General features: G+C 39.3%; 1 protein-coding gene across 4 annotated transcripts in view; it reads right to left on the reverse strand.

Moving 5' to 3' along the window:
• RAF1 (Raf-1 proto-oncogene, serine/threonine kinase) overlaps positions 1-22,377 on the reverse strand; it is an 82,878-nt gene that overhangs the window by 8,280 nt on the left and 52,221 nt on the right. The window contains exons 3-11 of one of the 4 annotated variants that reach the window (XM_019433626.2): positions 17,894-18,006; positions 14,933-15,035; positions 14,459-14,616; positions 12,079-12,177; positions 10,337-10,490; positions 9,666-9,725; positions 6,971-6,998; positions 6,735-6,862; positions 6,238-6,355 (exon numbers count right to left, since the gene is read on the reverse strand). In XM_019433626.2, the coding sequence (XP_019289171.1) occupies positions 6,238-6,355; positions 6,735-6,862; positions 6,971-6,998; positions 9,666-9,725; positions 10,337-10,490; positions 12,079-12,177; positions 14,459-14,616; positions 14,933-15,035; positions 17,894-18,006 (961 nt within the window). The remainder of the gene's footprint in view (positions 1-6,237; positions 6,356-6,734; positions 6,863-6,970; positions 6,999-9,665; positions 9,726-10,336; positions 10,491-12,078; positions 12,178-14,458; positions 14,617-14,932; positions 15,036-17,893; positions 18,007-22,377) is intronic. The other 3 variants (XM_019433627.2, XM_053898139.1, XM_053898140.1) reach the window with 3 other exon arrangements.

Consider the following 22,377-nt stretch of genomic DNA (forward strand, 5'->3'; position numbering starts at 1 on the left):
TAGTCTCTTTGTTCCATCACCACAGCCAGTTCAAATCCTCTCCTCTTTCCAAATCCTATTACCCAAATCGGCACTACAATTCCATGTAAGTCATCCACTATACCCACGCCTTCATGCAAGTCATGGGTTGGAAGACTGAACAGGGCTGAACCAAAGTCAAAACCCTACGATGCCTGCAAGGACCCATCTGCCTTCCAGCTCATGGTTAGCAGTTAAGATAACAAGAGTATATATGCAATTTCTTACTGAAACCCAGAGACTACATACTACAGCATTCCCTCACTTTCACGCAAATACTCCTAGCATTGCCATGACAGGGATTCAGTCTGCTAGGAGCAATGGGCAAACATTATAGGAAAATGGATTTCAACTTTTATAAAGAATGGTTTTCTACTAGTAGGACTGCCTCGAACTGGAACAAGTTCTCCAGTAACCAGCTCCCTCACCAGCATTCTGAATTTCAGGCTAAGACTGGCCAAGTCTCCTGAAGGTCTTGCACAATCTGAGACCCTATTTCACCCAAAAATGATATCTAAAGTCTTTACGGGGCCCTACCACTCCCCATCCCTGGACTGCACTCCTATCAGCCTCCCTGAGTTCCTCAAACAGGTCAGGTGAATGGCCCAATTCACAGCCCCCCTTGCTGCTTCCCCAGGTTATCTGCCCATCTCAAGCATCATGCAAATGCTACTTCTTCAGCAGAGTCCTTCCCTACTAACCCACCAAAACCTGTGCACAGGGACTGCCACTCCCTACCTGCTTTCCTCCCTTTTTCCTCGTTAGCAATTATAACATACTATATACTTTGGTTGGTTATTGTCCCCACCAGAATAGAAACTCCATAAGAGAAAGAATTTTCATCTGTTTTGTTCACTGCTTCACTTGTAGCAGCTAAAAGAATGCTTGGTATTAGAAGAATATATTCAGGAAACACCGATAAAGAAATGAATGAATTCTAAGATGCAACTGTCAGCAAGGCATGTTATGAACTGACAAGCTGTCTCAAGCTCTGGAGTGGAAGTAGGGACAGCCTCTGGCACAGAATACTAGCTGCTGAATGACCCAGCTGCTCCCAGCACAGGTCAAGAATCCACTGCTGACAGGGAAGCGGAGACTCAGTACCCAGCCTGAAGCCTCCAGGTGTGCACAATTAGGTCTGGGCCCAAAACAAAGGCTGCTCTCCAACTTGCCCTGGCAGTCTCAGGACCAGGTACACCATTCAAGTCCACCTCTCCAGCACTCCATGCAACAGGCATTTAGTAGTACTGCTTATTACTAATCTCTTCTTTTGAACACGTTTCTAAGAGGAGTATAAAAAATTGTATGTACTGGGGCACGTGGGTGACTCTGTGGGTTAAAAGCATCTGACTCCTGATTTCAGCTCAGGTCATGATCTCGCAGTTCATGGGGTTGAGCCCTGTGTTGGCTCTGTGCTGGCAGTGTGGAGCCTGCTTGGGATTCTTTCTCTCCCTCTCTCTCTGCTCCCCCCTCCCCCCTGGCTCAAGCTCTTTCTCTGTCTCTCAAAATAAATAAATATCACAAAAAAAATTTTTTTTAATATATAGTATTAGCCTTTCTGGAATTATCCACATACCCTTATAGCTGGCAATCTTAGCACATATAAAGAATGGTATTTATTTCCTTTAGCACGTAATATAAATGACGAAGGTAAACGGCCAAGGAACATTTTATGGAGGGTAGTCCAAAACAACTACACCAAGTAGGTTTTTTTTTTTTACTTTTTCAAAGTTTACTTATTTATTTGAGATAGAGTGTGAGCTTGAGCCAGGAAGGGTAGAGAGAGGGAGAGAGAAAGAATCCCAAGTAGACCCCACATTGCCAGCACAGAGCCCAACGTGTGGCTCGAACTCACCGTGAGATCATGACCGGAACCAAAATCCTGAGTCAGATGCTTATTTTTCATGACACTAAAACTTCTTACTTTCCCTTAATAGTAAAGTCAGAGAGAGGTAAAGGTAGTACAAATGAGTTAAGACACATTCCTGTTGGTTATCATGTTTTTAATAAGGTGTTGGTATCTCGTTCAGCTACCACTGAAGAAGAAAACTATTATCAGTTGGTAAATCTGGAATGTTTTTACCTTTTTAAATGCCTGTTTCTTGTTTTAACTATTTAGGGTTGTCTAAAACCTAATATATACATCCCTGCTTTCTAGAACACAATTGAATGAACACCACTCTGTTCTTCTGATTCAAAATTATCCTCAGCGTTAGGATGGGATGGGCACCCATACATGGGTTCCACCAGGCTGGTAGCCTCGCACTAAACAGCCCAAGCCTGAGAGGGTTTGCTGCCTTCTCGTCATGCCATCAGTGACTATCCCAGCTGCCATCAGTCCTGCTGTCTGCATCCCCTTCAATAGGTTGTTTATGATGTGCAAAGGCTGGCAAATCAGATCCCAAATTTACGCTCTGTGTGTGCACCCAAGGGTGCACTTACTTAACACAAAGTAAGTGAGCTTTAGTTCATGGATCTGAGGTCTCCATCTTGACTGCTCTGAGGTCCTCTACTTTCACAGCTGCTAGGCAGAATAAAAACTTTTAAAAATCATCACCACTGTAATTCCTAAGAAACTGATTAAACATTATATAACAGATACCAGGAAAGCAGCAGCAGCCGCAGCCACACCAACAACCACCACCACCCCCCCACCCCACACACACACACACACAAAGTATAGCACAAACAATCCAGAAATTATGGTTTCCCTGACCCTCTCATTTTATTTCTTCATTCACAGACGATGGCTTTGTTTCCTGGGGGGCTGACACAAAAGTCCACTGCTCCTTACTCCTATGACTTTTGAAACACTTATCTTAGAAAAAACTAGAGCCTTAAAAGTATTATACATGCTATCTGCATTCTAATGGAAGTAACACTGTATCAAATAACATCTCCTTACCATAGTCCAAAAGCTCACAGAATCTAGAGAAAACACAAGCTCATAGGCAGTACTGTGCTGAATGTAAGTAATGCTTTGAAAAATTATGAATTCCCCCCGCAAAGTGCTCAACAAGAGGAAACTTAAATTTGAGCACTCCTTAACTACATTTATTGGCTTTCAGCTGATGCTTTAAAATGTGGTATAAAAATGATTTAGTGCTAATGGAAGCATTAAAAGCAATATTCACTGCTCCATCTCCTACAATTACCAGCAGCTATGTGTCAGATACAAGAACTAAGCATTGTATCCCACAAGACTGTTCTTCTTCCATAGGACTATACCACCAAAATAAAAGCTTTTGTGCAGCAAAGGAAACTATCAACAAAACAAAAAGAAAACCTACCGAATGGGAGAAGGTATTCACAAATGCAGTAAGGGGTTAATATCCAAAATATATGAAGAACTCACACAACTCAACACCAAAAGGACAATCTGATTTAAAAATGGACAGAGGATAAAGGGCGCCTGGGTGGCTCAGTCGGTTAAGCGTCCAACTTCGCCTCAGGTCACGATCTCATGGTTCATGAGTTCGAGTCCCGCGTCGGGCTCTGTGCCTGCTTCAGATTTTCTCTCTCTCTCTCTCTCTCTCTCTCTCTCTCTCTCTCTCTGCCCCTCTCCTGTTCACACTCTTTCTCTCAAAAATAAACATTAAAAAAAATTTTTTTTAAATGGACAAAGGATCTGAATAGACTTTTCTCCAAAGAAGTTATATAACAGGGTAACAAGTACATGAAAAGGTGCTCAATATCACTAGTTATCAGGGAGATGCAGATCAAAACCACAAATGGGGTATCACCTCACACCTGTCAGAATGGCTAGTATCAAAAAGACAAATAACAAGTGTTGGCGAGGATGTGGAATCAAAGGAGCCCTCGTGCACAGTTTATAGGAATGTAAATTGTGCAGCCACTATGAAAAACAGTAAAAAGGTTCCTCAAAAATTTAAAAATAGGGGGCGCCTGGGGTGGCTCAGTCAGTTAAACGTCCAACTCTTGATTTCAGCTGAGGTCATGATCTCACGTTCATGAGTTCATGCCACACATTAGGCTCTGCACTGAGTGCAGAACCCTGCTTGGGATTCTCTCTCTCCCTCTCTCTGCCCCTCCCCTACCTGCATGCACATTTTCTCTTTCTCTCTCTCAAAATAAGTACATAAACTAAAAATTGAAAATAGAACTACCATAAGATCCAGTAATTATACTGCTAGGTATTTACCCAAAGAAGATAAAAACGCTAACTTGAAAAGATACCTGCACTCCCATGTTTACAGCAGCCATTATTTACAATAGCCAAGGAATGGAAGCCGCTTAAGTGTCCATTAATAGATAAATAAAGATGTGGTATATTTACACAGTGGAACATTACATAGCCATAAAAAAAAAAAAAAACAACCTCAGATCTGGCCATTTACAACAACATGGATGTAGGACCTAGAGGGCATGATGCTAAGTGAAGTCAAGTCAGAAAAAGACAAATACCATATGATCTCTCTTATGTGTGGAATCTAAAAAGTAAAAGTAAAAGTTTACAAAGAACAAAAAAAGCAGAAGTAGACTCATAAATACAGAGAACTGGTGGTTGCCAGAGGGAGGTGGGTGGGGGCATGGGAAAAATAGGTGAAGGGGATTAAGTACAAACTTCCAGTTCTAAGTCTCAGATAAAAAGTACAGCATTGGGAATATAATCAATAATGTCCTAATAATACTGTATGGTGACAGATGGTAACTATATTTAGTGTTGTGAGCATCATATACAGAATTTTCAAATTAGTAAGTTGTACACTTGAAACTAATATACCATTGTATGTCAACTATATTTCAATAATAAAAGACTTCAAATTGTTTTCTTCTTTTCTGAAGGAATCGCCAAGATATTTATGACACCTATTTGGGAAATATTCCGCAACAGCATAAATTTCTCTGGGACCCAGGAGGCATGCCAGTAGTACATTAGATACAATTTTCAAAGGAAAGGAATCAAATATTCAGTCCCGTGCCAGTTGCCTTAAAGAATGAGAAATTTATTGGGGCGCCTGGGTGGCTCAGTCGGTCAAGCGTCCAACTTTGGCTCAGGTCGTGATCTTAGTCTGTGGGTTTGAGTCCTGCGATGGACTCTGCTGACAGCTTAGAGCCTGAAGCCTGCTTTGGATTCTGTGTCTCCCTTTCTCCCCCCTCCCCAATATGCACTCTGTCTTGCTCTCAAAAATAAATATGCTTAAAAAAAAAAACAATGAGAAATTTATCAGATGATTATAGTTACAAATGGCAAACCCATATACTAATTAACATAAGGTACTCAAAAGATGGAGGGATCTCAATTTTCAACACCTTGAATTTTAATGCTCCATTCATGTGATGGTCTTAATTTCTCTCAATCTCTGCCCCTTTATATATAAAAATAAATATGATACCATCCAAACTGGAAACGTAAGTACCTAGTCATTTTAGGGGTTTGTTTTGTTGTTACTGTCTGCTTCATTAAAATTTGAATTTAGAAGGATGCCTTTTTGGGAAGAAGTAGCATTCTCAAGAAAGTATTCCCTATACTTGCAGACATCCTAAAGCCAGAGGCATTAAAACTCTGAGGGAGAAATGTTAAGTATGTTGCCAAAATACACAAGCTGTGGCTACAGATATTAAAACAGTACCTTTCTTCCAAGTGACAAAGAGTCTCCATTATAATAAGAACACTACACTAACACTCCACATAGATTTAAGAATGAAGTCTGTGCATTCTCTCTTTGATGGGGATTCCCAAAAACCAACCCAAGGCAGAGCGCAAAGAACCTGTTTCAGGAGGCTCCTGGCTTTCCTGGGCTCGGCTGCTTGACCATGGGCATGTTATCTGCCCTCTTGGGACCTCACAGTTTTCTGTGGGCAAATCTCTAACATTCTTTCCAGCTTTACATTTCTAGAATCCATGCTCCCCTCAGAGCAGCAGGCTCTTAACCCATTTAAGAATTTCAAAGCATGTCCCCTGTGTAGTATGTGTTTAATCAGTTCCTGACATTTGACTATCATGCTCAACTCTTATTCACCAATTTCTAATTATCCTGGAAACCATATCATACCAATTATAGCATCACTGAATAGAAAAAGAATGCTATGAAATGTCACTGAGATATTAAGTTCAATCTTCAGATGTAGTCAAGTTCCCCGGAGTGCCACTGTAATCCACACAGCACAATGAATTTTATCTCCTTCTTGGCCCTCTCTGGACTGAAACTTGACTTCAACCTAGGCCTTGCAACAAAGGGAGGGTCCCAAACTTACCATGCCACTTGCCCTTATACACCGTTCCAAATGAGCCTGATCCAATCCGAGTGGAAAGCATCACTTCGCTGGCTTCTATTTCCCAGTAATAGCTTGAATCTCTCTGTCCACGAGGCCTCTGAAACCAGCAGTGATCATTAACACACTCCATGGAATGGTAAAGCTCTGTCTGATGAGGGTGTCAAAGAAAAGATCAACCCAACCGACCCATTCCCCTATCTTTTAAAGATAGACATTAACTGTAATTCCAATTTCGATATTTTGAGAAAAATACCATTTTAGTTGTGCCCTCCCTTACAAGTCAACAAATTTTCCAACGCAAGCATACCAAAAATGGCACTGACATTTATAACATCCTTAATTAAATGTTTTATTACAGTTCCCCTCTCCCCACCAAATTAAAAGTATTCTCATTTTAAAAATATTCTCATTTCTGACTAGGTTTTTCTTAGTAAACCCTAACATACAATGCAGAAGGTACTATAAGCCATACTCACGATTTTGTTTTTCTCCTGGGTCCCGGATCCTGGTGCCCTCTCTCTCTGTGCTGGCACAGGGGTTTTGGGCTGTGACCAGCCCGTTGGGCTCAGATTGTTAGGGCTGCTGGACAAGGCTGAAGGTGAGGCTTAATAGACAAGACAAACAGAATCCACACATGGATAAGCCAACAGAAGATACACAGCATAAAGAGAAAAAGCCCATTATTATTTGCTACATAACTTTGGACAAGTACCTGATTCACTGTGGCTTCGAATTGCATCCTGAAACAGAAAAGGAAAGGTGGTCAATTTCTGCCCCACAAAAGATGCTCTCAGGGGGAAGTAAAAGGGGGGGAGGAGAATTTGCAGAAACAAAGTAGATTATAAAACCTCTAAAATACAAAAGGTCTAATTACATACTCTAACTTGCCTGTGATTAAATTTACCAATGTCAATGGCCAATTATCTCCAAGATTATCAATTATTAGAACTGGTATTAGCTTTTCATATACCACATTCTTTTGGAATGGAAATCACTTTTTCTCAGAAGAAAGCAACACACATATATAGCAAAGTGATTCTCATTAAGGAATACTAGCAAAGTTACTATCAACTGAGATCTTTCCAGTAACTGGGCATCTTGCTCCACTGAGGCTCAAAATAACAACAACAACAAAAAAAAACAAAAACAAAACTTGGGGATTAGGTAGCAAGCTCACTCATACTCCTCTAGGAGTTGGGGGCACATTGACCAGAGTTGGGTTTGGTAAGGGTAAGCACCACAACTACAGAACTTAATCCAAGCCTAAAATCATGAAACGCTGAAAGGACCATAAATCCCCCAGTCCAAAATCTACATTTCACATACAAGAAAACACCTATAAATAAAAAAAGAGACTTGGCCAGGATCACACAGCCAGTAGGTGGCAGAAATAGAACCAGAAACCATCACCCATGAATCTTAGCCCTGAGCTCATTCACCACAAAATGCTCCTGAAACCTTATAGGTAAGCTCTGAAATTAGTTACATTCTACTCAGGTGAGAAGTCAAAAAGCTACCTTTAGAACTTATTAGAAACTGGGTAGAACAGTTTAAACCACAAGGGCTTCCATAAGACCTAAATATTCATTTTATAAACCCTCACTTTGAATATGTAATTATTACATAAAACCACTAGGCCTCCATATCCTCAAAAAGGAAATTTTTCTGGGAAACCTACTATTTTATGTAACCACAATAAAGACAAGATACCTTTTTCACACAACTATTAATGGAATGTTTCCACTCCATAACATTTTTACAAGACAAGAAGTATCCTAGGGGTGCCTGGGTGGCTCAGTCGGTTGAGCACTGACGTTGACCCTGGTCATGATCTCGTAGCTCACGGGTTCGAGCCCTGCGTCGGGCTCTGTGCTGACAGCTCAGAGCCTGGAGCCCGCTTCAGATTCTGTGTCTCTCTCTCTCTGCCCCTGCCCCTCTCACACACGCTCTCAAAATAAATAAATATTAAAATAAACATTTAAAAAATGTTAAAAAGATAAAAAGTATCCTAAACCAAGCTGTCCCTCCCCCTACCTTTGGCCGCCCCACCCAAGCAATAAAGCCTGGTTCTGGGGTCCCCAAACCTGGCCAATCTTCAGAATCACCTGGAGAGGTGTTTGAGAATACAGATGTCTCCTCCCCCCAACTAGGACTGATTAAGCATTTCTGGGAGGGAAGGTTGGAAGTCCAGGAATCTCTGTTTTTAAGTAGACTGGATAACTGTCAGTTGGCAAAACACCGGCCAAAAATAACGAGAATTTCAACAGAATATTCAGCGGCTATAGCTTTATTACCCAACTGACCTCTTTGTTTTTAGTCAAACCATGGCACAATGTATTTTTGCTGACCAAAATTATATACCCATGCCCTAGGATTTTTTTCCTTAATGTCAGCAATTTTCTTCCTGTATCCATTATATACCTCATATTATACTGTGTGCTAATTTCTATAGTTGGATTTATCCTAGAAGGAACCTTTCAAATATCTTGGAATCTAAATATTAAAGAGAACTACAAATGGTTTAAACAAAGAATGTGTACTTTAAAAAAGCTGAATCATGCAATAAAAAGGAATCAAAACTTGCTCTGCCTCTAAAGTATGAAGAGAATTAACATAGTGCCAGTTATTTTATAATAAAAATTCAAGAATTTTCACTTTTAATGTCCCAAGTATTACAGTATTTACGGAGAAACAAATCATGTAACAGAAGTCACTAGGATATTATTTATTATCAGGGCTAACCACGATAAAAGAGAAAACAAAATTCATAGCTAGCATGCACATGACCTCCTCACAATAATCTTGTGATATTCAAAATGCCCCCCAAATGGCCAGTTCAGACTCCACATTCAGAAACCAACATTTTTGTTGAGTCCCTGCCACCTCTGATGGGAGGACAAGCATATGGAAAGTGATTCAAGGTCTGAGTGAGATAAAGTTTTACCTCAAGTGGCAGGTGTCCCTGAGGTTTTCCAAGGAACAATTCATAACGCAGAGAGAACACAGTTGTCTCTGATGAACTTTTAACAAAAGATTTTCAGGGCATATCAACCAAACCGACACCTCTGGTTTCTAAACGAGGTATAAATACAACAGTGATGCTCTGAGCACCAACTAAATAAATCTAGCATTAGCTTTGGTCGAAATTTTTTTTTTTTAACTTTATTACTTTTGGCCTCAAAATCTCACTTGAGAAACTTATTTCACCTGTCAGCAATCCCACATACAGTATTTTTTTTTTTAACTCCTCTATACTCTATTGTCAAAAAAGAAAGCAGGAAATCAAGTCTGGCAAGAAACATAAAATTTAACTTAGTGATTCTTTCATTTCTGATAGGCTACTGTCTGACAGTCTTAGCAATCCTGTTAATTTACAAGAAAGCAAAGGCATGAAGAAGAATACCTACTCTTCCCCTCAAACAAAATCGTCTGGACCACGCCCTGGGAGAAGCATTCAGGCTGTTATTCTAGTCCAAAGCAATGAGAAATAAAGAAGAATAAAGAACAAAGGAAGTATTTTAAGTGTATTCAGTTGTTATTAAAGACGAATTAGAAAGCAAAGCAAATAAATAGAACATACCAAAAAGCCAAGAAAAGAAAAAGCAGTTTGAAAACACTAGGCTTTGGGTACTTTTACATCTCCCTAAATAACCTGCTTGGTAAATCCAATGACTCCACCCTTTTATTTCTAAATAAAATCACTTAAAAGTCTCTCAGAGAGTTTGTAGTACTCCATCACTATTATTCTCTTTTCCACACAAAAATGAAACTATTCTTTATATTAGCTCATTCATTAGTTCACTGACATCTTATTCAAAGCTAAAATGGAAAGGAGTTCAAATGTTACCATTTCTTTAGGAGATTTTAGTTCTCCACTTGAATGATATACCAATTGGATTATTCAGCCAGTCTAAAGATACAGCGCTTAAACAATAAATTCAAAAATTCCAAGGTCCTGAGAAAGTGCAGCAACATTCTTTATCAGGTTTGAAACCCCAAACTCTCCAAACACAACAGTCAACCCCACCCCAATAACAACAGACTGATACTCCTCACCATCCGCAAGGGGCCCTATTACCTCAATCATCCTGCTGTCCACAGGCAGGGTGGTGCTGACCATGTGGACATTAGGTGTGGATGTTGACCTCTGCCTCTGGGAGAGGGAACCTTCAGAGGAAGGGCTGGAAGAGTTGAACGTGAAGGCGTGGGGTGTGGAGTATCTGTGCTGGGAACTAGGCGAGGAAGAAAAAGAAAACTCCATGAATGACATGCAGGCCTCCCCACTGTAAATCTTTCAACTAGTTACTTCGTAAGATGCTCTGGGGCAAATCCTACTTGTACTAAAATCCTGGACAAAATGTTTCTCTCTTTTAAGAGGCTCCACTTACAATTTTTCTTCTGTCTAGGTGCTTCTGCATGCAAAGTTTTGAAAAGGAAATAATACACATGCTTGGAACTCATATGAAAACAATACATTTTAAGTTGCCTTCTTTTCAATAGATCCCCTCTACAGAATACTCCCAAATTTTTAGACCATCTCTAGGAAAGAACAGACTAACATTTGCCAACCATGCCACCAACTACCAACCTAGTTGGAATTTGCCCAGTTTAGAGACTGACTGAGAGAGCTTAAAGGAGAAGTCTTAAATTTAAGACGGTTAGACTATTGAGCATGTCCGCAAAAAGGCCAGCATTTTAGCTACTATGCACCCTCTCCCCACTTAACCAGCTCTAAAAGTCAGTTAATGTGAATTCAGTTTTCAGGATGCCAAAACACAACTGTAAAATTAATCACTGGCCTCTTCCAGTCAAGCCCACTCCCCTATCAACCACAATGGGAACACACAGCAAGTATAACATTTTCATTATTTGCTCTACAAATTATTTTGAGTTTTGTTCAGATGCAAGTAACACCATGCATGAATTCAAGGAACAGAAGGCTAGTTTTTCTGAGAAACTGTTCTACTGCCTTGAAAAATTGCCTTCTCAGGAATTCAGTATTTATGCCTTCAAAAGCTTGTCTTCTAGTAATGAAATCTTCAGAAGGAAGTACAATTTCTGATGAAATTTCAAGAAAAATAAGCCATACACAAATGTATATCCAGATATTATTTCAATACAAATTCATTGTTCTGAGATATGCTGCCTTTAACAATTTCCATGGTAGTTTTAAAAAGATCATTAAATGTTATTCAATTGTATATACATTAAAGTCAGATATTTTGAAAAAGATGTAGATTTTATTTTAGGTTCCAAATTCATGTGTAACACTGAATAAGACATGTGAACTCAACAAAGCTCTAACTTCCAAGCAGGAGAACAGAAAAAAGACAAGTTACATGCAAACTCACAAGCACATTAGAAAGGATATTTATATTAAAAATCTAACTAGACTCTTTTTAAAGATCACAGTCTATTAAATACCATGGTTTCAGCAATGCAAGGAGATAAATAGCATTTCAAAGTTAGGAGTTTTATTTTTATTGGATCACCATATATAGTTATGGGACTCTTTCCTTGAGGCACAACTTACTACATACTGAGGAAAGCAAAATCTGAAGGTCTTTAAAATGTGATGAGACATTAAGGGATATGCTATGATAGCAGAAGAAAACTGCAGTCTGTGTTACTTTTCAGAATATAAAAACTACAAGACTACATTTTGCTCTAATACTAGTATTAAGTTCCACAGAAATAGTAAAGCGTTTACACAGGGAGAGAAGGGAATGCAAAGGAACTCTGGTCTTTTATATTCAGGCTTTCAGTCCCACCTGCCCCAATGTAATTTTCCAAAGAAAAGCCGTAAATAAAAAAAATTACCTAACAGGCATCCGGGAAACAGATTCTCGCATCCGACGCATTGTCAAAGAAGGCAGTGCTGGGACCCCACTATCACCAATAGGAGAATTTGGGAACAATCTAAGTGAAATCAGAGGAAGACTGAGTTTATGGTTTTTTATAATGGCAGTAATTTTACAGTCAAATTGCCTTGTCTGGCAACTCTTGCAAACAGCTACTCAAACATTTTCAGGGGCACCTGGGTGGCTCAGTTGGTTAAGTGTCCGACTTCAGCTCAGGTCATGACCTCACAGTTTGTGAGTTCAAGCCCCATGTAGGGCTCTGTGCTGACGGCTCGGAGCCTGGAGCCTGGAGCCTGGAGCCTGCTTCGGATTCTGTCTCCCTCTCTCTCTTTGCCCCTCCCCCACTTGTGCTCTGTCTCGGTCTCTCAAAAATAAATAAATGTAAAAAAATTTTTTTTAAACCACATTTTCTAGTCACATTTTCATCAACCATTTTAGAGTAGAGGGACCACCAATCCAAATGACTGGGCTTGAATGAGTACAGAATATGAACAATATTGACCTGCCAATGAACATAATAGCTTCTAGTGTACATTTCTGAACTTTTTTTTTTAATGAGGGGGGAGAGAGAAAGAGCGAGCACAAGTAGTAGAAGGGCAGAGAGAGGACAGAGAGAGAATCCCAAGCAGGCTCCATGCTGTCAGCATAGAGTCTGACATGGGGCTTGATCTTATGACTGGGAGATCATGACCTGAGTGGAATCAAAAGTCAGATCCTCAACCACAGAGCCACCCAGGTGCCCCTGTGCATTTCTAAAAAGTACTGGTCCAGGGGCGCCTGGGTGGCGCAGTCGGTTAAGCGTCCGACTTCAGCCAGGTCACGATCTCGCGGTCCGTGAGTTCGAGCCCCGCGTCAGGCTCTGGGCTGATGGCTCGGAGCCTGGAGCCTGTTTCCGATTCTGTGTCTCCCTCTCTCTCTGCCCCTCCCCCGTTCATGCTCTGTCTCTCTCTGTCCCAAAAATAAATAAAAAACGTTGAAAAAAAAATTAAAAAAAATAAAAAAATTAAAAAAAATAAAAAGTACTGGTCCAATATCCCACTATATCAAAATAATTTTTTTTTTTTTTTTAATTCTAAAGTAGGGCACATTATAACCTAAATCACAAAGAGCTTTTCTGGAAACATTCTGTCTTGAAAACACATAAATGAAAAGACTGAATATGAAAAATAAATGTCATTCAGCACCAAATGTCATAAATAAGAGGAAAAGAGATGACAACATTAATTGGGCATCTTCTTTCCACAAGATGAGCACTTGTGCTCGGCAACTTCACGTGCTAGCTACCTCAGCTAATCCTCACGAGAACCCTGCAAGGAAGGCAATCCCCTTTCCTCATATGAGTGAACTGAGGCTCAGAGGTGGTTAGTTAGTTAATGGAAACACTGAGATTCTCACCCACTTCTACCAAACTCCAAGCTTGTGCCAGTTAGGCTACGCAAGCAAACACAATGTGACTACTACAAAAGCTTTTAAAAAAGGTGTTCCCGTCAGGGTTTAATAACATTCCCTTTGTTTTTCTAGTACTCTCAAAAAGGGATAAAACTTTGACTTTTCATGTATTTTCAATTTAAACCTTACTAAAATACAATTTGTATGAAAATATATTTTGGGAACTGGTTTGTCTCCTGAGGGATTCAAGTACTTTTTGAGGTTTTACATTTACATCATTTTATTTCATTTCATTTTTAGGTTTATTTATTTTGAGAGAGAGGGAGAGCACGAGCAGAGGAGAGTCAGAGAAAGAGGGGGTGAGAGAACATCCCAAGCAGGCTCCACATTGTCAGCATATGCCTGATGTGGGGCTTGAACTCATAAACTATGAGATCATGACCTGAGCTGAAATCAAGAGTCGGACACTCAACCGACTGAGCCACCCAGACTCCCCTACATTTATATCATTTTAAAACTGACGTCTCCAGTTTGAGGTGAAGATAATAGCACCAACTATGCTTTCTGCTCCTTCTCAATAACAAATGTTTAACATCATTTAACAAAATAAAGAGTTGTGCCCGCCAATAACCTAAAAGATGATACTGTTAAGAGAGAAAAGCCAAGTCTTTTGGTTTTCTTATCCTTTTGCTCTTTGCCTCAGTGAGTCACAGTACACCAATCTCCATTTGACAAACAGCAATCCCATCTGCTTGCTTTAGAGGTATGCCACACTCAAACTCCCTGGTTTCACAACTGTCATGCTGCTAAAGTAGATGATATCCAGATCATGACAATTTACTTAGTAAGTCTAAAACCCAGACTCGTTGGTCAAATATACAATAATACCTTTAAGAGAGTTTTTACCTCCCCACCTGCTTATATTCTTTGAGAAAAGAATGGTGCCTTACAAGAGTTGTCTGATATTACTCCAGTCCACACACATAGTAGGTACTTTGGTGCTACAGTGCTCATGAAATTTGTAGCCACAAGTCTGACATCGAAATCCATTTAGCAGGAACTTCTGACAGATGTCACAGAAGGCAAGCTTCAGGAAGGTCTTCCGAGCCTGGAAGAGGTGTAAATAAATGAAGAATGACAAAAGACAAAATAATTTCTTTTTTGGCCCCCAACAGATCCCATACATCCAAAAGAGACCTTTATAAAAAAGAATCATACTTCCAACATTTGTAAAATTCACTCCTAGAAATTAAAGTATATATGTGACTAATTAAACTTAAATTGCCTTACTGTAAACATCACAAAACGACAGCTTTAGATAATCCAACAATGCATATGCTTTTGCTTATTACCTCTGAGAAAGTCCAATTACACCAGCTAAAACACCCAACACACCACAAAAAGAGAAGAGCTCCACAACTTACAAAGTTGTGTGTTGTGAGGGGAACATGATCCAGGAAATCTACTTGAAGTTCTTCTCCAATCAACGAGGTGGCATCAGTATTCCAATCTAAACGCGCTTTTTTACTAAAGGCAATTTTTAAAAACATATATAAAAGGCAAATATTTAAACAAGGTAAGAGTTCAACGCCAAATAATAACAGCTACCACTTATCTCATACTATATAAATATAAAACTTAATCTCAGACAATACTAACTTATTTAACTCATACAACAAAGCTATGAAGTAAGCATTTTATCCCTATCTTAAAAATGAGAGAATTAGGGCCCCAAGAAAGTAACTTGTTCAAGGCCACACACCAAGTATAAGAGCCTATGTTGGAATCCAGCTCAGCTGGACTCCAAAGCTTATACTCTTAGAATAAAGTTTCTTTTTTTTTTTTTTTATTGTCTATTTTTTATTTTGAGAGAGAGAGCACACACAGGGGAGGGACAGAGAGAGAATCCTAAGCAGGCTCCATGCTGTCAGCACAGAGACAGACACAGGACTTGATGGGGCTCAATTCCACGAATGGTGAGATCATGACCTGAGCCAAAATCAAGAGCCAGACACTTAACCAACTGAGCCATCCAGGTGCCCCAGAATAAAGTTTATTTTAAAACAATGAACTATATGGGAATGCAAGCTGGTGCAGCCACTCTGGAAAACGGTATGAAGCCTCCTCAAAAAACTAAAAATAGAACTACCCTACGACCCAGCAATTGCACTACTAGATATTTATCAAGGGATACAGGGATGCTGTTTCGAAGGGACACATGCATCCCCATGTTTACAGCAGCACTATCAACAATAGCCAAAGTATGGAAAGAGCCCAAATGTCCATCGATGGATGAATGAAGATGTGGTATATACATACAATGGAGTATTACTTGGCAATCAAAACGAATGAAATCTTGCCATTTGCAACTACGTGGATGGAACTGGAAGATATTATGCTAAGTGAAATTAGTCAGAGAAAGATACCATGATTTCACTCATATGAGGACTGTAAGAGACAAAACAGATGAACATAAGGGAAGGGAAACAAAAATAATATAAAAACAGGGAGGGGGACAAAAACATAAGAGAATCTTAAATAAGGAGAACAGAGGGTTACTAGAGGGGCTGTGGGAGGGGGTATGGGCTAAATGGGTAAGGGGCATTAGGGAATCTACTCCTGAAATCATTGTTGCACTATATGCTAATTTGGATGTGAATTAAAAAAAAAAAAAAATTTAAATTAATTAAAAATAAAATAAAATAATGAACTATAACACTCTCATGATAAAGTAAATATGCAATAAATTGGACTCTGTGACCTTAAAATCCTGTAAGAATACTAAAATACTACAGTGGGGTATAAATATTGCTGTAATAGCAAAATTTAATCTTCAATAGCCTACTTCAGTCTAGCAGATACATAAATACAAAGGAATCACAAATGAAATTAACAATAGGCTCACATCTGTAGAGTTGTTTGCAAGGTCTGTAAGGTGACAGGGGACTTAACTGTCTCAACATTTACTCTGACACCATTCTTTCTGTGCCTAGAACAAACAACACAGAAAAATAGATACACTAAAGTAAAAAGTTTCAAAAAAAAAAAAAAAAAAAGCAGCTCCTTTCTCATGTCTTGTGTAGTCCATCAAGTCCATCAGGCCCACTTCTTAAAGAAAGAATATTCTCATGTAGGGAGAGAACACATATATAGCATAATTCAAATTTCTCCCTTTGCCTACCAGAAGCTGATTCCAGCCATTCTTCTGGTTATCCAATAGTAAATAATCCTTTCCTTAATATAATTCCCTATACAAGGACTCCAAAGTCCTACTTCATCCTAATGGAGAGAGACAGGGGCAGCCCTGTGTCCTTAGTCTTCAGGTGCTATCCGTCCAGTAGAGAAGCTAGGGTAGCTCTAAACCAACGTAGCCTTGGACAAGACTGGACAAGCCACTCAACGTCTCAGAATCCTTCTAGTCTTTAAGGAGCACTACAGATTGGCTCTGGACCAACCTGGGGCTATACCCAGATAAAGCTGACATATGCTTCAAATATCTGCACTTCAACAAACTACCTCCTACACTGAGGGGAACAGCATAGTGGAATTTTTGCTTGCCCTTTTGAGTTAACTCATTTCCTAGGCTATTCTCTCAAACTGGGAAACTCCTTGAGACAGAAAAGATGGTGAGCTGAAGATCAATAACAGAACTAGCATTTTTCAAGAAGAAAGTAAAGATTATTTCCCCCAATTTGGGGGGATAATAATGGATAATTATGGAAGCTATAGGGTTTACTCCTAGCCTTTGATGGGATGCTTCTATCAAGCCACCAGCATTAGAAAGAAGATGAACTATGGATCTTTCCTGAAGCAGAAATTACAAATTATACAGATTGAGTAAACATTAACTGTTATAAAAATGAATGAATGAGGGGCACCTGGCTGGCTCAGTCAGAAAAGCATGCAACTCTTGATCTTGGGGTAGTGAGTTCGAGCCTCATGCTGGGTGTAGAGCTTACTTAAACACAAACTTAAAAAAAAAAAAAAAGACTGATGGAGTGAATTACAAGAGAGTTAATCTCTTGAGGATAGGATTCTTTAACTATACATAATAATGCAAACACTTTCTGAGTATCTATTCTGTCTACTGCATTCCAGGAAAAACAAAAATTTTTGCTTTCAAGAAACATATTACCTTACACTACTGTTTCCATCTATGGAATACTATCAACACCTAATATGTATTCTTTTTTCAGTGCAATGTTTCAGCAATAATTTCAAGTTTTAGTATTTTATTTTTCTCAGTTGTCTATGAACAAGGGTATATAAATACATAATATTCTATGATAAGCTAGCACACTTTTTTAAAAATACAAACTTATTATTTGAAGCCAGCAGCTCCTTACTAGTATGAAAGAGAATCTGACTGACTTTTGAGTTCTTACCCTTTATGTTCATGGAGAAGTCTGAACACTGCACAGCACTCCGGCTGCAGGCCCCTCACCTTGAGTGCTTTCATAAGGCAATCATGCAAGCTCATTCCATTTCTCACATTGACCTACAAACAAAAAGCCATCTTTAGAACCAACAAAGGCTGCACATCCTTTGATAAGCATAGTAATAAATGCACCAGTCTGTAAGGGTATGTGAAGAAGATTTATGACAGCATTGTTTGTAATGATAAATACACACATACACACACACACAGGAAATAGCTGGAATGTCCAGCAATAGGGGAATGCTTAAATAAAGCCTAAAATATCTGTATATGTCACATTAAGACACTACTATATTATTTATAATGACCTAAAGGGAAGGATGTCCATGATTTATCAATTGTGGGAAAATATTTTTCAGAATAATACAAAGAATAAGATTACTTAAAGGGCAGGGAAACCCATATATGTTTACATATATTGTATGAGTATGAAAAGACATACCTCTAGCTATTATCAGAAGAGAGTGGTTGAGAAAGATAAAATTATCACATTTCCCTTCACACTGGTCTAATTTGTTTGACTGACTGAAATGTACATGCAAGCAGGAACATCCACCAGAAAAGAAAATAAATCAATCTGATCTATAAACATGAGTTTTTCTGATCAAAACTGCATTTCAACCTGTTTTCAACAACAGGTTTGTTATCTTCCTAACAAAAATTCCATCTCATATACATTTCACACTAGTAAAGGCAAGCAGACCACTGTTAATTTAAATAAACATGCACACCATTTCAAGTAGCCTTAGTGTATGTCCCTCCACATTGTCCTGTACCCCATCCTCAAAAGCTAGACAGGCACTCAGAGGCCTAGTAGGAAGTATGAGTACCTGGAGTACTAACAATGGCAGCTATATAAAAATTTCAACTAATGGGGCACCTGGGTGGCTCAGTCAGTTAAGCATCCAACTCTTAATTTTGGTTCATGATCTCATGGGTCGTGAGGTTGAGCCCCTAGTCGTACTCTGCGGTGACAGTGAGGAACCTGCTTGGGAATCTCCCTCTCTCCCTGCCCCTTCCCTGCTTGTGCTCTCTCTCTCTCTCTCAAAATACACATTAAAAAAATTTTTTTGAATAAGACTTTAAGAGTTTTGATAAAAGCCCCATACATTTTGTTTTTAAAGCCAATAAAGTTAATTAAAACTGAGGCAACTAGAGTGAGTATGGCCAGTAAGGAGAACAAAATGTAGATCTATGGTACTTGTAAATTGCCCACAGTGGAGCTCCTGTGCTCAGTTAAAGTGTGACAGCTGACAGTGGCCAAACCAGCTCCTTCCCAAAGGCAGGTAAGAGCATATGTTTGGATCTATTTGAAAAGTCTAAAGTATTTATTTAAAATGTTCCATAGCAAGTTTATTTTAGGTTTCTTGAAGTAGTTATACCCTTAGACCCACTAACTTACAGTTTTCAGGAAAAAAAACTAAGTAAAAGTGAGATATACTGATCTGAACTATGAAGACATCAAGAATGAGGACAATGAAGACTAACAAACACACACTAACAGAATCATTATTTGCATCAAATACTATGCAGTAGAGCTTTGAAAAATATAAGGTGCTATATCATTAATCTTCATTAAAGTCACAGACTCTAGGGGCACCTGGGTGGCTTAGCTGGTTAAGCATCCAACTTCAGCTCAGGTCATGATCTCACAGTTCATGAGTTTGAGCCGAGTCAGGCTCTGTTCTGACAGCTCAGAGCCTGGAGCCTGCTTCAGATTCTGTGTCTCCCCTTCTCTCTCTGCCCCTCCCCCACTCATGCTCTTTCTCAAAAAAATGAATAAACATTAAAAAAAAAAAAAACCACATACTCTAAGAGCTAGATAGTTCTTTAAATATTCTCTAATCCAAGTGGGGTTCCCAAATGTGGCTGGCATTAGAATCATCCAAGGAACTTATGAAAATAAAGATTCCCAGCTTCTCCCCTCCAACACATCCAAGGATTCTGATTAAGTTGAACTTGAATGAAGCCCAGGAATCTGTATTTTAGCCGTCAGTTGATTGTAATGGTAATTAATGGTCCTCAGCTATGGTCCAAGCACCCATCTAATAACAAGGAGTGGCAAAGAGACACATATTTACAAAATAAATGACAAGAAAAAAATTTTTTTTAACTTTTATTTATTGTTGAGAGACAGAGACAGAGTGCGAGCAGGGGAGGGGCAGAGAGGGAGACACAGAATCTGAAGCAGGCTCCAGGCTCTGACTTGTCAGCAGAGCCCGACGCAGGGCTTGAACCCATGAACCGTGAGATCATGACCTCAGCTGAATCGGACCCTTAACTCACTAAGCCATCCAGGCGCCCCAAGAAAAAAGTTTTTGTAAAAGCAACTCTAAAATGGTGTTCATGGGTAGCTCAGTCGGCAAGTGTCTTGGTTTTTAGCTCAGATCATGATCTTACAGTCCATAAGTTTGAGCCTCCTCATCAGGCCCTGTGCTGATGGAGCCTGTTTGGGATTCCGTCTCTCCTCTCTGCCCCTCACCTGCTTGTGCTCTTTCTCTCTCAAAATAAATAAATAAACTTTAATTAAAAAAAAAAAAAAAGAAAGAAAAAGCAACTACCAATTATACTCCTACAATTATTTAAATCATATATATACACTTTCTGCCATTCTCCTCTCTACACCTCCCCATGGATACATGTTGAAATTAGTTAAATCTTATTTCTGGAGCCTACTAAGTGATTAGGAGGGTCATTTTAGGTTCCAAGCAGTGAAGTAACCTGGGAATGATTAGAAACTGCTGACTCATGGTGCTGGCCAGTAAATGACTCCTTCCACCAATGCTCCCCTGAAGATACGTGCCAGCTGAAAGAAGATGGTCCATCTCTGGTCAAAGAAATGGGAGAAACTAATTTTATCTGCTAGAGCCTTAGGAGAAGCCAAGCTTCCAAATCACTTGTTCCCAACTACCGATTGTGCTCAACTGAAAGCTGTCAAGGGCTACAAAGATGTAGAAAAATTCAAATAATCATAGCTACCATTTTACTTATGAATCAGCTACTGTATATTCAGCATGAGCCTCATTTCATTAAGGTGAGGAAACAGGGGCTCAAAATATTATGTAACTTATCTAGACGATAATAAAAGGCAATACAGGGATTTATATTTGAGCGTGGTTGTCTTAAAGGTCCATATACTTAATTAATCATTATGCCAAACTAAGTTTCCCAGTCTTCCAGGCAACCCGGCAGGAGATGGGAATGGGGAAGACAGGCACAGTATTAGCCTGAAGCAGTACCACACGGTCTTCAGCTAGTCTTAGCTTCCCATTACATTCACACTTCCCACCTGGGCTCTCCATTTAAGGTTAGAAAGAAGATGAATGGGGGCGCCTGGGTGGCTCAGTCAGTTAAGCGTTTCGGCTCAGCGCATGATCTCACAGTTTGTGAGTTCAAGCCCCGCATCAGGCTCTGTGCTGACAGCTCAGAGCCTGGAGCCTGCTTCGGATTCTGTGTCTCCCTCTCTCTCTCTGCCCCTCCCCTGCTCATGCTCTGTCTCCCTCTGTCTCAAAAATAAATAAAGCTTTAAAAAAATTTTTCTTAATAAAAAATAAAAAAATAAGAAGATGAATGAACAATAACAGTAAGTAAAAAAATCACCTTGCAAATGAAAGGCCACTTTTGAAATATTAAGGAGGTTATTACTATTTATTTTGCCAGCCATTCAACTTTTATTTTTAGGAAGGGGAACAAAAATAATACTCAAATACCTTTTGAGTTTTGCCTTCAGTTTAAAATGTATGTAAAGGTACAACACTATAACTGGGAGTCTCCTTCTTAAGTTCACAAAAGAAGTATAAAGGAATTTATTAGTAAACTGGGAGAGGGGAGTGGAACTGTCAAAAACAGAACTCTGGACTGGACTTTCCAACCTCAGAACTTTGTCTCACCCAGGTACAAAGAAAAGCCCAATGCACTGATTTTACTCAAAGAATGGGGAGTGGGAAAGGAGGAAGCGTGGAAGTTTTTGAACTAAGGTTTTCTCAAATGTTCCACCAAGCAAAATTAGCACAACTTGACTTTCCTTTTTTAACCAGGTGGGGTTTTTTCCACCAAGATAGTAAGGAACTATTTTGAACAGTTATTTCTCAGAAAAGTTAGAACTCTATGTCAGAAAACCAAGTGGCAGTGTCCCACCATGATGCTACTAGTATGAACCTGTTGCTGGTACTACAAAAATGAACTGTGCAGACATAACTGGCTAGTGTCAGTGCCCAGGAAAAGAGGAAGATGCTGTGCTTTCTAAGCTACCTCCAGCTTTGCCCAGGGCCTACAAAACTTACCAAAATAATTTTTTCTAGGTAATTTTATTTTCTTCTATATACTCAACTATAACATCCAAAAAATTTAAGTGAGCATTTTGCTTTAATATCCATAATACATATATACATAAAATTGACTGGAACAGTCTAAGGGAGCTTTTCAAAAGAA

The sequence above is a fragment of the Panthera pardus genome, unplaced genomic scaffold, assembly GCF_024362965.1.
Source record: "Panthera pardus isolate Hobbes unplaced genomic scaffold, ASM2436296v1 HiC_scaffold_8, whole genome shotgun sequence".
In the NCBI taxonomy this organism is placed as follows: Eukaryota; Metazoa; Chordata; class Mammalia; order Carnivora; family Felidae; genus Panthera; species Panthera pardus.